This window comes from Nannobrachium achirus (genome assembly GCF_963921795.1).
Source record: "Nannobrachium achirus genome assembly, chromosome: 15".
Taxonomy (NCBI): domain Eukaryota; kingdom Metazoa; phylum Chordata; class Actinopteri; order Myctophiformes; family Myctophidae; genus Nannobrachium; species Nannobrachium achirus.
Window position 1 is genome coordinate 40,712,873 of NC_137822.1, and position 17,345 is coordinate 40,730,217.

At 42.9% G+C, this 17,345-nt stretch overlaps 1 protein-coding gene across 1 annotated transcript; it reads right to left on the minus strand.

The window, feature by feature from the left end:
* Positions 1-3,807: 3,807 nt before the first annotated feature.
* On the minus strand, positions 3,808-10,852 carry nfil3 (nuclear factor, interleukin 3 regulated; the record flags this gene model as incomplete). Its single annotated transcript, XM_080743636.1, has 3 exons — positions 3,808-4,930; positions 7,152-7,412; positions 10,785-10,852. The coding sequence occupies 3 exons, from the start codon at positions 10,850-10,852 to the stop codon at positions 3,808-3,810; spliced, it is 1,452 nt and encodes a 483-aa protein (XP_080599762.1).
* Between the last annotated feature and the right edge of the window lie 6,493 nt (positions 10,853-17,345).

Consider the following 17,345-nt stretch of genomic DNA (forward strand, 5'->3'; position numbering starts at 1 on the left):
CCCGGTTTTCGCCAGAATTAAAATAATAGTAGCAGTTTTCAGTGGTTGCAGAGACATTTATCATGTTCTTTTCATGTAAACATGCTCACCTAACCAATCAGAAAACATTAATAAATTCATTGCATGTCTGAATTCAACGCTGAGGCTTTTTGTCAATCACTCACTGCCTGTTTGCAACCCTGCGGTGCGTGTGTGCGCGTGCACGAACGTTAGAGAATGGGCATGCACGTGCGCGGTAACGTGGACATTGCTTTTAGGGTCCCGGTTTTAGACAACAGTGGTTCGCGTCCCGGTTTGAGTGGCTGAAAATATGGTCACCCTAAGAATGTCCCATTCACAGGTTTTCCAATGAATACAATTTAGAAAAATCATTATTTGAAAATAGCCGATCTACAAGCTCACAATGCGTTGCGTTGCGACCCATTGTGAGTTTGTAGATCGGCTATTTTCAAAAAATGAGCCAGTCATTTGAACGGCTCTTTGAAAGGAACGGATCCTAGAGATCCGTCTCACTTCAAAGAGACATAAATCCCATCTCTACTTCCAAGAACCGGCGTACTTGGGGATGGTACGAAAATAGCAGATCTACAAGCTCACAACGCGTTGCGGACGCAACGCGTTGTGAGCTTGTAGATCGGCTATTTTCGGCCTGAGGGTGGGCGGACTCACTATGAAAAAAAGCACTTGTTTCTATTTGTTGTTAAAAGCTCGGATCCGGTGTAGAGCCCGCCTACTGTATCCGGTAGATTTCAACGCGTATACTTGGTTATGTGGGTCGTTTCCGTATCCGGTTTTGAGCGGATGTGCAACCTGCAAAGTGAACGGGTCTCCCTCTAAAAAAAAGGGACTGCAGTCAACTTTAACCTGGTGAAGTCACATGGGTTATTTCTGGATCACGTGACTAGATGGCATGGCTTTTTATCATACAGCTTTATGGGATTGGATTTATATGAATTAGATGTATTAGTCATTTGGATTTTTAGGACCTGTTAAGGTTAAGTGTAGGCAATAAACGTGTTATTTTATTATTACACACTTATGGCTTCAGTTCAGGCTACTCAAAGCAGATTCAGTCAGTTTGTTGCAAAATAATTGGATTCAAATTAAATATATTCAGAGAATATAATTGTCTAGCTATATATATATATATATATATATATATATATATATATATATATTTTTTTTTTTTAGTTTATTTGGGATTTTTCAATACTGTCTGACACTTAATTTATTATAGCACTTTTGAAAATGAATTCAAAATAATAAAGTAAGTAGAATAAAACACTTTATAGCCTAATGATAGCTGAGCAAGATCTCCATTTAGGAGTGATACTCGAAGTGGGGTCCGCAGACCTCCAGTGGTCCTTCAGGGGGTTCCTTCCAGGGGGTCCCCAGCGAGTTAATTTATATCACGTTCAGTTTAGTCCCTCAGGGCTCTGTACCAGTGTATTTTCTGTTTTCTGATATTGTTGGGAACGCTTTGGCTGAAAATAGCCAATCTGTGATAGCCACTATCTTGGAAAGTTTCTCAAAATGTCTTTAATGTTTTGGGAAAATTTCTAGATTCAATTTCAATACAGCCATAGATTGACATTACAAAGAAAATGCACATTGTAATCTGTACTTTTGCATATAGGCTAAGTATTTTTTTTTTTATTTAATCTCAAGTACTAAGCACTTTAACGCAAATAGACATTTCACTGAGTGACTCTGACTGTAGTTGAGTAATTTATTCGACCAGAAGTTTCTACACTTTAGACTCAATAACGGGTCGAGTAGGCTACTTTGTCCACCAATGCTCATCTGATCAACATCTATATTAGTGAACTAAGTTGTGATGTTAGAGATGATTGTTGTTGTGTTTAGTCGGTTTACTCTGATATCTAGCGTTCTGGTTTCACAAAACCTGTTGGATTATTTCATGTCAAATGTATTGGATAGAATTGTCAGCAATGTTGGTTTTTGGGTCCGTGACCCCAAAAAAGGGATCTCAAACTGCATGGAACAAAGCAAAATGAAATAAAATCCCATGTTCTTGTGATTTGTGTGATTTCCTAAACTATTAACACAGTAACACATCATGGTGTTCAGCTATTGTTTTATCGTTCTAAACCTTATGTCTCTGCTGTTCTACAATAGTTAAAGACATTGCAGATTGAGGATCTAAGCTTTTGCTTTTATAAAATCTCTGAGACCATTCATGTGTATGGAAGATATTTTAGGCCCATTAAACACACATTATATTGCATATATCATAGTTAGTAGTTTGACCACTTCAAGTACTCCTTCATCCTATAAAAATAACCAATAACTGCGAAGTGTTGTGAGCTTGTAGATCTGCTGTTTTCTGCTGTTGTCTGAAATCAGTGGTGGAAACTGAGAACATCCATGTAACTTTGTTTAGGAAATACTTTCTGACCCCGTCGTCATTTCTGATAGTTCTGATGCATCTTCCTTTGTGCTAGGGATCGGACCATATGAACATTTCAAATCACGATTATTGAGACAAAAGAAATCATGATTTACGATATTATCGCAATAATCAAAAATTCATTATCTTGGGGCGGAACATTTGCCAAAAAATAGCGAATCTACATTTGATAGAGAGTGAAAAAAAAGACTATCAAGTACATATATTGTAAGTAGCTTCTACCAATTATAGAGGGTTTAAGTGGTACCGGATATTCAGCTCAGCAAATGAATTGATCCCAGTGCATGATGGAGGACGATATCACGATAAATTAAATCTCCACGATACGATTATGTTGAGTTTTTTTTTTTTATAACTAAAAACCATAATATCGCTTATCGTCCCATCCCTACTTTGTACTGCTTTCAAACTGCAAGAATACTCATCAACACATTTATACAAGTCGGTGCAGACATGTATTTATTGTAAAACAGGGGAGGGGGGGAACTCATTCATTATTACCACAAACCTAGAGTAACAATTTAAACGTGAACGTGAACTGCTGTAAGTCCAGATATGCCAAATTACAAACTCACGCTTTTAAACACCCTTCATTTGAAACTATAGGGCTGGGCGATATAAATAGACCAGAGGTTCTCGACCTTTTGGGTTGGCGAACTCCGATAAACACGTAAGCCATGTCTAGCGACACAATGTGGCGACCCACAGGTTGAAAACCCCTGATAAACAACATCTAATATCATGATACATTTTGACCAAATACCTTGATGTCAATATTTGCGACGATAATATCGTATTGTGAGGGTTTTTTCCAATCTATTTTTATGTTTTCAAGCACTTTCTGACTTTACGGAAAGTAGCCAATCCACAAGCTCACAAGTATGCATGTGGGTCGGCTATTTTCACTATTTTGGAAACGTGTAAAATAAGGCTTACATTTACGCCATATCACGATATTATGATGTCGTTCGTCTCTGACGGGTGGAAACCTCATATGTCCAAAACTGTTCCTTTACAGGATACAAATTCAAAAATAGAAAAAGTAGTACAAGCTCAAAACACGTTGCTTCGTGCAGCATTTCGAGCTTGATCTGCTCAATTTGATTCTTTTGTGTGGCGCTGTAGTATGATCAGGCAGGGTGCCAATTTAGGAAAAAACACAAAAAAACATGCTGTCATGAGAGGGTTCTGCATGACAGCAAACAATATGCAAAATGCCCAAAGAGTTTCATACGATATTGGGAGAAAAAAAAACATTGATATATTGCCCAGCACTATTCGAAATGTCTAACCGTACACCATATCAATCGCACAGTGCAATAATAAACACAGGGGGGGGAGGGTGGCGGGAAAGAAACGCTGCTACGCAAACATCGTCATTCCGAAAACACGTAGTGATCTTCAGCACTCGGCGTCGACTCGACCGCGGAGCCCAGGTGTGTCGGGACCGGGATGAGTCTGGTTAGACAGGCTGCGTTGGACGGGCGCAGCTCAGCCACGCCCTGGTTTATGTGCAAGTTCTCCAGATCCGAATGGGTGCAGGAGGGGGAGGAGGGGTCCCTGCCGGTCCCTGTGAACGCGCCGCTGAGGAGGCACCTATCATCCTGTTGGCTGTCTTCCTGCGGGCCATAGTCTTGTGGACTATCCTCCTGAAGGTTATAGTCTTGAGGACTATCCTCCCGTGGACTATAGCCTTGTGGACTATCCCCCTGTGGGCTATCGGTCAGCGGGCTGTCGGGTCTGTCTTCCTGCCACTGACCGGAGCGGTGGGTCCAGCCCTGCATGCCCATCACCTGCGCCGACAGGGCACTGGGGGGCGACTCCTCGGCGGCCCGCTGCTGGTGCCACCCGTCGGAAGCCGCGTGCCCCAGAGCGGGGTACTCGGGGTCCACGGCCTCCACCTTGATGCTGAAGGGTCTGCTGGCGTTGGATTTGAGACGCAGTTTGTGCGGCAAGGCTGACGCCGCAGGGTCTGCCCTGAGCGTCGAGACGATGACGCTCCGCTGGTCGGAGGCGGCGGCGGCGGGGAAAGGCGGCGGCGGCGGGGCGACGGCGGCGGGGCCCTTGGGGACGCGCTGCTCGTCCTCGCCGTCGGACGACTTGCTCACGGCCCCGTCGTCGGAGGTCCTGGGGGAGTCCCCGGATGACGCGGCGACGGGAATCCGCGGGAACGGGTCGACGGCCAGGGGAGCGCCGGCCGCGTAGCCGCCGGGGTACATCTGGTAGGGGCTGCCGTCCCCGTTCTCTGCCATGTAGCCGCCGCCGCTGCTCTCGGACGGCTCTCGTTTGATGGCGTCTCGGTCCCGAGGCGCCGGCACGCCGTGAGGCGAGTGCCTGATGACCGACACGCAGCTCCCGGACGCCAGGCGCAGGGGCTCCAGGTCAGCAGCGCCCGCGGTGCCACCGCCGGGCTCCACGTAGTCCCGGTACAGGGTGGCGGTGGCATGGGACAACTTCTGAACCTCCTGGGCATAGGCTGCCGAGCTCACCAGGCCGAACCTAAAAGATACCATATGGTAAAATGAGATTCTTTATTAATTCAAGTCTCCAAAAGGCAGCACAGCAGTTAAGATCCAGATTGCAGGGCAAGAAAGGTACTGTAGATACCAGCAGGGTAAAAAACACACTCAATATTGACATAATATACAATATACACCGCTATACGTCCTCAACAGTGCTCGTATAGGGCAGGACAAAGGACAGGACAGGACAGTAAGCATGTCAGTTAGTGTCCATAACGTATTAACTGTTGTTGTTTACCAGTGTAGTACTATTTGTGATGAGCAGGGATTGACCCCGAGGCTCCCACTCGCCAGACCAACGCGCAAACTGTCGTGAGCCCGATTGGCAGGGCTGTTGTGCACCGGGTCTTGGATGTACTAACTATGGGGGCAACACCAGCAACTGAACAAGCACAAGGACCATGGACGTGTGCCTCATATCGATGTATTCATCATGAGGTTTCATTTGTAGTCCTACACGGCCATGTTGAGGACCAACACAGGTGTTTCTATTTGTCTATTTGTCACATCCTCGTGCACACTTCACGCTGCGGACCGCCACACACGACGTCCCTCATGTCCCTCACACGAGGACATCACTTTTCCTCGTCCTGACAACTGCGCCAGATTGTAGTGATTCGCGATGAGCTGGCATTTAACCCCAGGCTCCCGCTCGCCAGACCGACGCACAAACCGTCGTGCAAATAGCAGCCCGATTGGCAGGGCTGTTGTGGGCCGGGTGTTTGGATGTACTACTAACTGTAGTAACTGTATGTATGCGATAATTGTTCGAGTACTATTTGAAAACAACTATAATTTTCCTAATGGAGAACCTGTACATATGACATGTACTCCTTCATTTAAGGAGACGTGTGTCTGCTCATGCGTGCGCACCACAGTCTCCTGAGTCCTCACACAGATGAGGATCAAATAACAGAACATGGCGAGGAGCCACAACAAAAAATATTGCACCCAATTCGTGTTTCTTTTATTGGACGATAACACCGAATATCGCGATTAATATCTCAAATATAAAAAAAGCAACACCGCCCAAGCCTACTGCCTGGCCTACATTGTAAATTGTAAAAACCTTTACCCACAATCCCTCTCTCTCCTCACAACACCAGAGTATTACAGAGAAGAGAGTAGCGCCAAGCTTTGATCTCGCCGCAGACCGGAAGCGGCGTTGCTGGAGCCTGTTTTCATTCTTTTTGCTCTTCAGCCTCGTCCACCGCCATTGTAACCGAGGCGTTTTCACTCGCTGGTAAGTAGACTAAATCACGTAATTTCCCCCCTTTTAACTCATTCACGGGCCTCTCCAAGTTAGGCAACATTATTATTTCACGTAATTGGCTCTAGTTAATGATTAACGTTAGAAAATTGACTTTATTGACTTCAAAATTATTATTTTATTGACTTAAATTAACTTGGGAGAGGTCCGTGAATGAGTTAAAAGGGGGAAAAGTATGTGATTTCTACTTACCAGCGAGTGAAAATGCCTCTGCCTGGACTAGGCTGAAGAGCAGCAGGAATATCACCAGACTCCAGTACGCTAAATAGTGACGTCACGTCCGCTTTCCACGCTTACAATGAAAGTCGACGTAAGTGTCATAACTCTGTCTTTCAATGGGTCTGCACCAGTGTTGATTTCGTTGACTAAAACTATGACGAAAAATGTTTGTCGACTGGGTTTCTTTCAATGACGAAAACGAAATAAAAACGTAATAAAAACTAAACTGTGATGACTAAAACTAAGACTAAATATATTGACAATTTTGTCAACAAAATAAAAACTAGACTAAAACGTTAAAAACACTAAAAGGGAGGGACTAGTGGAGAAGAGAGACATTTTATGTTTGGTTGCTCTCAGGTGTTGAGTGCTGAAAATAGCTGATCTACAAGCTCACAACGCGTCGTGCTGCGACGTGTTGTGAGCTTGTAGATCTGCTATTTTCAGCACTCAGACAAGTTTAAAATCAAAAGGTCATTACAATGCCATCAAGGCCTGCCAAAATGCATTTCAGTTGACTAAATCATCTGTAGATTTAGTCACCTAAAATCTTGTGATATTTAGTCGACCAAAATTTGACTAAAACTAAAACGTTTCAGGTGACTAAATTATGACTAAAACAAAATGGCATTTTATTCAAAAGACTATGACTAAAGCTAAATCTAAATTTGCTGTCAAAAACAACACTGGTCAGCTGCACAGCACCAACCTGAGCTTGAGTGCCAGCAGCTCAGCCTTGAGCACGGCGTTCTCCTGCCCCAGCGCCATCAGCTTGGTCTCCAGCACCATGTCGTTGACGCGCCGCTTCTCCCGCGAGCGCTTGGCCGCCTCGTTGTTCTTGCGCCGGCGCTCCCAGTACTGCGTGTCCTTCTTCTCCTCCGGGATGAACTCGCGCTTCCGCCGGCACGGCATCCTGGCTTTCAGCGGCGGCACGGCCGAGGACGGCTTGCTGCTGCGTCCAGTCAGGTCCCTGCGTGGGGGCAGAGGGAATGTTATGGCTGGACAATGTGTCTTTGCTGACAGATTTGGCATCACAGTGTGGTTTGGCAATCTCTGAGTGCAACTGAGGTCCAAATTGCTCAGATTGGTTCAGACTGCAGGGAAGATCATAGGAGAAAGACCGCTCCCCTCTCAGCAGTCCATTTATGAGCAGACCACACTAAGACAGGCTCAAAAAATTGCTAGCGATGCTACCCATGTTTTACATGGAGAATTTGTACTCCTGCCCTCTGGCAGAAGGTATAGTGAACCTACATGGAACTATGTTAGGTTTAAAAAATCCAGCGTCAACTAAAATGTTGAACGAGGCTCTGAAACAACATTGATTGTGAGATTAGATCAACTACCTTTTTGTGCACTGTGTAATGTTGTGTCCCCCCTGTATGTATTTCTATTATGTCTTTGTCATTGATGTTTTGTGTGGCTGCAGCAGGGGTGAAAGCCCAAGCAAAATGTCCCTTGTGGACAATAAAGTTTACCTTACCTTACCTTGACCTAAAGCAGTGCCTACTAGCTCAGTGGTTCTCAACCTTTTCAGGCCGCGACCCCCCAAAATAATCATAATTTTTAATTGGGCGCTAAGAGTTGAGGAATTACATTTTGTATAACACGGTTCTATTGTGAAAATAGCAGATCTACATGCTCACAACGCCTCGCGTTGCGAGGCGTTGTGGGCATATATATCGGCAATTTATCACAATGTCTGCCTCTAATATTTGACAATTTGGCCAATGTTTGATTTGTCATTTTAGAGGTATTAAAAGGTCCTTAAATTGTCACTTAAGAAATGTTACAGATACCCTCTATACACTTAAACTGTATGTTGGTTTGTTTACTGTTGAGTGAGAAAACAATGTTGCACATTAGGTTAATCATCTGGGGACCCCCCCCCCCCCTAAATAATTTGGGGACCCCCCTGGGGGTCCCGACCCACAGGTTGAGAACCACTGTACTAGCTCACAAAAGCTCACTGCTATATTGTGAGCTTGTAGATCTGCACTTCTTTGCTATTTTTATGACCTTGTAGACCACTGTTGGCACTTGTGCCAACATTGGCAAAGGGAATGGGTGATAACTGGCAGAGGTTTTTTAAATGTGGTCAATTAAATTAAGTCACCTAATTTAAAGCAAATTACATTATAGGCTAACAATGTCCTGTGTTTGATGGCGTGTCATTAAAATTCATTTTGACATGGCACACTGACTATCTAGAAAATAGAAACATGGCACTTCATTTCAAAAAGGTTGCTGATCCCTGTTGTAGAATCTCACCTCTGATTAACCCTTTCAGTGCCACCTGTTCACCACTAGAGGGCGCCCAATGGCCATAAAATCCACCATAGACAAGCGTTGTATATGCACAAGCCGTGCGCAGCCATGACGAGCCTGAACACTTTCCTACACTTTCCCTATTTTCGGCGATTTAGCCATGATTAAACCTTGCACACCTCATGGATATGCATGGAACAGAGAAAATGAGCTCTAAAGATCCTGGATTGCATTGGAGTGGATGGTAAATATCGGCGGCGCGACACTCTCGCGGGCCGTGTAAACAGATGACAGCCGCCGGCCAAATCTTTTTTTACAAAAAAAAATGTTTTTTAAAAAAGCCAAACTAGTTCGGGATAGGCACCCAGGACGGTCCAAATTATCCCGAACTAGTTCGGGATAGGCACAATAAGAGTTAATAGTACAAATATAAAGAAAAAGAAAAAAATACTAAAATTGAGCTTTAAACCGAATGGAAAAATGTAACTTCTACACTCATGGATTAAACCTAAATAACATCTCACAACCAATGTACTATTTTATATTTTTGCTGTGGAACATTCTGCCAATTTCCTATGGAATCCAAATAGGGCTTCTAAAATCAGTCTGAGAACTTGCATCCAGGGACGTGCAGAGAATGTTAAGAGTTGTTTTTGGTGGAAATATAAAAAATAGCCGACCTCCAAGCTCACAACGCATATGCGTGTGAGCTTGGAGGTTGGCTATTTCCGGTACTTGATACCACACTGAACTAAGTATAAACAATTACTGGGGATATGGTGTACGGCGTGGATTTCTACACAGAGAGGGCAATTGTTTCAACATAAGATGCTGCGTTCAAGTTCAGGAGAGTTTGAACAAGGCAATTCTCTTGAATGCTGCCTACAGGTTAATCAGGTATGACATGGAAAGAGGGCATTTGCATTTCTTTCACCATAGTGAAAAGAAAACTGGGGGCAAGGTGGCGCAGTGGTTAGCACTTTGCCTCACAGCTAGAAGGTCCTGGGTTCGATTCTCGCCAGGGGACGCTGTGGGCACTGGCGGCGTGTTCCTCCTCCGCGTCATCAGCGCCCACACCCTAGGTGGGGTTGGCGATAGGGCCTTTCTGTGTGGAGTTTGCATGTTCTCCCCGTGTCTCCTAGGGTTGATACCCTCACAAAAACATGCACGTAATCCTGGTCTCAATAATGCCTCCCCCTGGCCAGCCGGGGCGCCTGATGGAAAGGAACTGGTAACGTGTACGTCCAAACCAGGGAAATCTCCACTGTCAGGTGAAAAGAAGCAACTTGGACTTCTCATGCATAGAAGGAAGCATGAGGTCAGTCCGTTGCCTCCCCAGTTTGGCAGAGGGAGAGCAGAGCCCAGGATTACATAGGCAATTGGCACTGGGTGAAAAAATGGGTTACAAAATTGTGGGATAAAAAAAAAAAAAAAAAAAATGCATTCATGGTCTGGAGAGGGCACTTTTTACAGACGGGTAAAAGGGCAGGGGCTCAAGCCCCCTTTGATGTCTATAGCTCCATTTCGACTGCAGCTTTAGCACCACACTACAGGACACTACACCGCACCATAATAAAAATATCTACATTTTCCATTACAAAAAATACCCCTATCAGTAAGAAAGAAAATTGACCCTTTTAACTGTGATTATAATACAATATAAACTTGTATTACAACTGTGCTAATTATAATGCACTAATGGATTATAACTGTGATTATAATACACTATAAAGTATTAATATATAAATACTATGATAATTGTAATACACTATAATAGATTATAACAGTGATAATATAACACAATAGAATCTATTATCATGTATTACAACTATATCCTGGTGGTCTAAATGAAAAGTCAGTGAGTGATCAGTCATTATGAAGTGTTTGGCCCTGTTTGGCCTAGCTCATAGTGACCTACTCTGGAGTTGATACTTTTTAGTACCACGTTTAGTACCACAAGTCCAGCTCTGGTCCATACCCCTGGCACAAGTGGGTGGAGTGGAGTGGTGTGGTGTTGGGCCATGTCAGTGGAAAAGGGGCTTATGTGTGCCTGCTTGTATGCATGTGAACGGACCTGGACGCGCTGGAGCTCCGGTAGGCATCCTGGTCAGTGTAGTCCAGCTCTCTCTTGATGGTCTGCATGTTGGCGTTAGCTTGCGGCTGCCGCGGCACTCATACGTTCTTAGGCATGTCGGCGTTGTTATAGAAGCCGGTGAATGACGTAGGATGGTATCTAGCAGTGTTCACGTCCAGTCCGGCGTATATCTGTGAAAGAAAAGAAAAAGAGGGAGAGAGAGAGAGAGAGAGAGAGAGAGAGAGAGAGAGAGAGAGAGAGAGGGTTACTGCTGGTCAGATATGTCCATGACGTTGCAAAACATTAAAGGACAACTTTCATATTTTAGATTGTAATTAGAGAAAAGAAAAGACGAGTGTTAAAATGTTTTCATTTACTTCTTTCTATAGTTTTAGCAATTGGGGGGGGGGAGTACCAGGGGGTCCCCAGCTAAAGTAGTTAATATACCATCACGATCATTTCAACCACTTTTGTCCATTGATATGCTCACAGCTCATCCCTTCGTGCCACACTATGTATGAGCTCAGTTGTATATCTTCCATTTTTACATTTTAGTGAAAAATATCGGAAATGCACAAAACCTTTTTCAGATGGGGGTCTGCGGCCAAATATAGCCTATATCAATGGGGGGGGGGGTCCTTAATATTTTAGCCTTTTCAACATCTTAGAACCGCCTTTGTTTTGTTGGGTAGCGAAAGTGTATTTTGTATTTTTTATAAGACACAGACCTACATTGACCCATAGCCTACAAGTCCCTAACTCTCTCTGGCCGTGTACAAATGGAACCGAGAGTCAAGGGGAGACTTTGACATTTTAAAGTTTTGAGAAACACTGTACTATATCACGCACACACACACACACACACACACACACACACACACACACACACACACACACACACACACACACACACACACACACACACACAGTTCAACGGGGGAACGTTAACAGCGCAGGCGGCGGCACGTCGTCCCATTGCCCCAGATTCCAGCCTTCTTTGTGTCACAGTCAGGGATTACAGAACGAGCCCAGTCAGCTCTCACACACACACACACACACACACACACACACGCACACGCACACGCACACGCACGCACACACACACACACACACACACACACACACACACACACACACACACACACACACACACACACACACACACCGGGCACAGCCACACTGCCAGCACATCCATTCTGCCATTATGCAATGCAATGCTCTCTCCCACACACATCCTAGTCTACTCTACAACACACTAGCGAGGGGGAAATGTTGAATAATAGGCCAATAAACGAGCCAAAAATAACATAACGTCTTCTTGACACACACATACAGTCATATCGACCTATAAGTCCGAAATCTCATTAGTCCTAGCTACATCTCATATTCTCATTAGTCCGTTAGGTTACGTTGGGTTTAGGCATAGTTTTACTGGGGTTAGGGTTAGGTTTAGGTTTAGGCATAGTTTTACTGAGGTTATGTTTAGGTTTAGGTTTAGGCATAGTATTTTTCACCATGGGATGTAGGAACAATGAGATTTCGGACCAATGCCATGATGTGGAGCTGCTACGACGCGGTTATGCAATGTCTTTTTTTTTAATTGATGAATGAATGGATTGTTATTAATGTACAGTACAACAATAATGTCCTTCTTTAGGAGGAGTGTAAGAATAACGTAAGAAATGGTGGTGGTGATGATAGGCCTACAGCAAATTGTTGATTTATTCTAAGAGAGAGAGAAGCCTGCGGACATGTTGAAATGTTACACATGTAGAGGAAAGCCAGCCATCATCATTTATGGCACGTTTCCAGAGGCGTCAATTGGGTATGGCAAGCTATGGCAGCTGCCATACCTTGGCTTACAGGGGGAAATAATAAAATGTACTTTTGATTGTGCCTTTTGCTAAGCCAAGGTATGGCAACATGACTGGTGTCTTGCACGCGCGCCCTCGTCAGTCATGTTGCCATACCTTAGCTTTTGCTGAACTGACGCCACTGCACGTTTCCATCCTTCAATAAACGTGCGTTCTGGCTTCTGTGCGTTATTCCAGCATGCCCTCTCCTCTCCTCTCCTCTCCTCTCCTCTCCTCTCCTCTCCCCTCCCCACGCACACTGTGTTGAACAAAGAGCGACAACTCCAGCGCTATCTATCTATCATCTATCTATCTATCCCCGGTATGATTATGGACATTAGCATTAAAAACACCTAACATTATAGCAATGTATTAATCCATAAAAATCCATATAAGTCAAATTTTACTGGCTAAGCAAATACCGGCGATCTAAGATGTTTTGTAAAAAAAAAAAAAAAAACCTTCTGTAACTCTGAGAGTGTATAAGGCTACTACAACTGTCTGGAAGGAAGCAACGCATAGCCTACTACACTCTCAGAGTTAATATCACTAGGCCTATATTTGATCCCATATTTATTTAAAAGCGGATCATGGCATCAAACCTGGGGTGGTGGGGTGGTGTGGTGGGGTCCTCCTCGCTCCAATCCTTGGCCTAAATTAGAACAGCGAACATGGATGGGTGGTGGGATCACCTTTTACGCGTCAGAATGAAAATGTGTGCGTATTGTTGTCCGTCCCCTGCCTGCTTACTTACCTCCTACCAGTTGATGAACGGTGTGTGTGCTCCAACAACCCGCCGGCCGGGCTGGCATGTGCTCCTCCACCGGGCAGGAAAGCGACAAAAGGCAGGCTACAGTGTCCCCAGCAGTGTCCCCTTGTTCCTGTACAGCTTCTATCTATCTGGAGCTAGGAGGAACGCACTGGATCATTGCGTAAAAAGAGGGCCAGTCAGTCAGGAATGTGTCACATTGTTGTGTGTGCTGTAACGTAACGTCACCCTGCCTGGCTGAATGCTCCGCTCTGCTTCTCTGGATGTGTGTTAGTAGGTCAGTGGAAATAACGTGGCGCTGAGTGACAGCAGCCCGGGGCCAATGGGAAGCCGCCGTGGCCCTCGGATGCAGCCAATGGGGCTGCGCCCCCCCCTCCTCCTGCCCTGGCTGCTATGGCAGTGTCTCTAATCTAACTGTATGAATGTTAAGTGTAACAATCATGGCTGTGATGATGGTGAGGTCATCATGTATTCATAAGCAGAGGTACTGTAGCTACTACTGTAGCTTCATTAACCTAAAGTCCCTGTACAGTGAATTAAGCTATTTGTATAACTCAAGTAGCCTACTGTACTAGTCACTACTGTACTCCAATTCTAACTATAGTAGCTAGAGTAGGCCTACATTAGCTCTAGTAGCCTACTGTACTTTAGTAAGTAGTGTAGCCTACTAGACTAGTACTGTGTACTGTATTGAGGTGCTTTTGCCTTACAATTCAATTTTACTTGAGGAACATAGGCCTATATAGCCCACATTTATGTAAGATACTTTATAGCCTATAGCTTACTCAGCAAGAATACTTTTAGACCAATTGAATAAAAGCAAGCAATAGTAGTAGTAGCTAAAACACATTTTATGTGTACAGTAGGTAAATGGTGCTTTTACAGAGATTGTGCGTTACATTCACCCATTCACATAACAAGGCAGAGGAAACCATCCTGGGCTCCATTTCTTTCACAAAAAAGTAAAAATAAATAAACATAATGACATTTTAATAGGCTACCGATAGCTTTATGTTGTCATTCTACGCTGTTCCTTCTAAGATTCATTTGAGTCTGTTTCATGAAACATATGATATCTTGGCACAGAAAGCAGGCTAATGTCAGTGTGAGTTTTGGGAAGTTACTGAAGCACCTGCTTCGAATGGTATCTGAAGCCCACTTAAGAAGCCTAACATTTAGATTTGTTTTGAACAAAATGAGTGCTTTCACATTGGTTGATTGATTGATTGATTGATTGATTGATTGATTGATTGATTGATTGATTGATTGAGTGATTGAGTGATTGATTGAATTCTTTATTAGAAGTTTGCATTGGAAAATCACAGCACAGGACAGTACAGTTCAGATACATAGGCTGATTCAAACCAAAGAAAGCACTATGGCTTGTTTACATTGGGGCGCTTTGTACTCAATCCATAGAGAAATTAAATGACCGGCGACAGATATACACAGAACCATCATACACAAAAACACACACAAAATATTTATAGAGTTGCAGCCACCTGCAAGTGCAGTTTTTAAGAGTTTTGAAGGAGAGCAGGGATTTACCCCGTCGGTAGGGGCATAGCAGGAGAACAAATTCAACCCTTTGTTTGAGCCAAATCGGGGTTGGACGTGATTTGTGGACCTCATTGACAATTATTTCTCTGTAAACTGTATATATACATTATCGGTTATTGCATTGTTGTTCTTGTGTAATTGCTGTTTTTAGTTAATAGAGCCTGCCTGCTTGTTCAGGGGATAAATTGTCTCTTGACCTTCAGGTCAAAATTTGTGTCAGATCCTGTCTCTAGGAAAGACACAACCTTTGACACGAACGGTCGCTTCTCGGCCTTAGGGCGTCTAACTGTATATTGTATTATCATACTGTATATAGGCTACCATTACAGATTGTATAAGTTATATTGTAATAACATACTCTACCATACAGATTGTATAAGTTACATTGTAATAACATACTCTACCATACAGATTGTATAAGTTACATTGTAATAACATACTCTACCAAACAGATTGTATAAGTTACATTGTAATAACATACTCTACCATACAGATTGTATAAGTTACATTGTAATAACATACTCTACCATACAGATTGTATAAGTTACATTGTAATAACATACTCTACCATACAGATTGTATAAGTTACATTGTATTAACATACTCTACCATGCAGATTGTATAAGTTACATTGTAATAACATACTCTACCATACAGATTGTATGAGTTACATTGTAATAACATACTCTACCATTACAGATTGTATAAATTACATTGTAATAACATACTCTACCATACAGATTGTATAAGTTACATTGTAATAACATACTCTACCATACAGATTGGACACAATTACATTGTAATCATTACAAAACTGTCTTCTTCCATAGCTGTGTATTGGATGAGAGTGACTCATTATGTCACTGCTAAATTATGTCACCCAGAGTTGCTGTGACATCTAATCGCCAATAGAGGGTGCTCTTGACCAGTTAAAACATGTCTTCCGCTTGAGTATTTGTCATAATCTCTATGAAAAATGCCAAGCGTATGGACAATCAATGCATGATGCATCAATGTGAAATGTATTTATTTTTGCTGAGATATATGGTGAAATTATCCCTCTTAAGCACTGACATGACCTCAATGCCACAGAAAACCTTTTGTAGGCTATAGGTTCACAAAACCTTTGTAAAAAGTAGAACTTTTTTAGACATCATTGTAACACAAAGTTGTATATCGTTGAACAAGATTAACTATGAATTTACCCCTTAAAGCACTTCTGCCATTTTAACCTTATTCATGCATAACTGCACTAATGCTCCCAAAGTGCACACCGTTTGGGTCTATTTTCAATCTTTTTGAATCCATTTTTGGAAAACGTCTCTTTTCTGAAAAGCTTTTACAAACTGTTTGACATATGTTTTTTTTTCAGTAGTACTAGTAGTAGTAGTAGGCTAGTAGTAGTAGAAGTAAAAGTTATAAAAAAGGGACATTTAGGGCTACTTATGACCCAAAATGCATTTCTTTTCTTCAAGATTCGGCCTACAGGTGGTGCTAGAGTAAAGGTCATGGGGGTCACTTTTGAAAAATGTTATTTATCTATTATAAAATCTATTTATCTCCTTTTTTAAAACACGACTAAATATCTTTCTGTTTGTCTATCTTTCTATTGACCTTTGTTTGCCACTGCCTTTGAATCTGTTTTCTTTTTCTCTTCTGCAGCTGTAACTGTCATTTTTTCCTTCTTTTTTTTCAATCCTAATGTCATTTTATAAATGTATAATTGTGTTTTCTTTGCTTGATGGTCTGTAGCCTACTGTGTGAAGCATTAATTATTGAACTGCCTCCTTGTTACAAATAAAACCACCTCACCTTGACTTACTTGCCAATACTTTTGTGCTTTTACGCAAGTGAAGTCTTTAATACAGGCTTTTCACTTGTAACCGAGTACGGTAACCTAATTGTATGTTGTGGTATTGCTGCTTTTAGTAAAAGTAAATACAAATATAAATCTGAGTAGGCCTATAGGCTACTTTTCCAACACTGGTTAATAGAAAACAGTTAATGTGTTGCTATGGGTAACAAATTACTGAGTAAACACAGTTCAGTGGTCATTGTTAGAGTACTTAGACGCCAGACTATGACATCATCAGTCATCTTGTACCAACTTGGGAGAGCTGGGGGATCTCCATATATGGGTATAAAGTGGACACACACACACACACACACACACACACAGAGAGAGAGATAAACAGATTCCTGGATTTATGGATGGAAAGAACACAGTCACTCATGTGAAATCATTATGGGGTGCACTTAAAAGGTTTCACCCACAACAACTGTAACAGATAATAAAATAACAGGGCTCCGTCTGCTAAAACCACCGGTGGAAGAGGCATTCAGACCTAGTCACACCACAATACAAAAAGACTCTTTCAC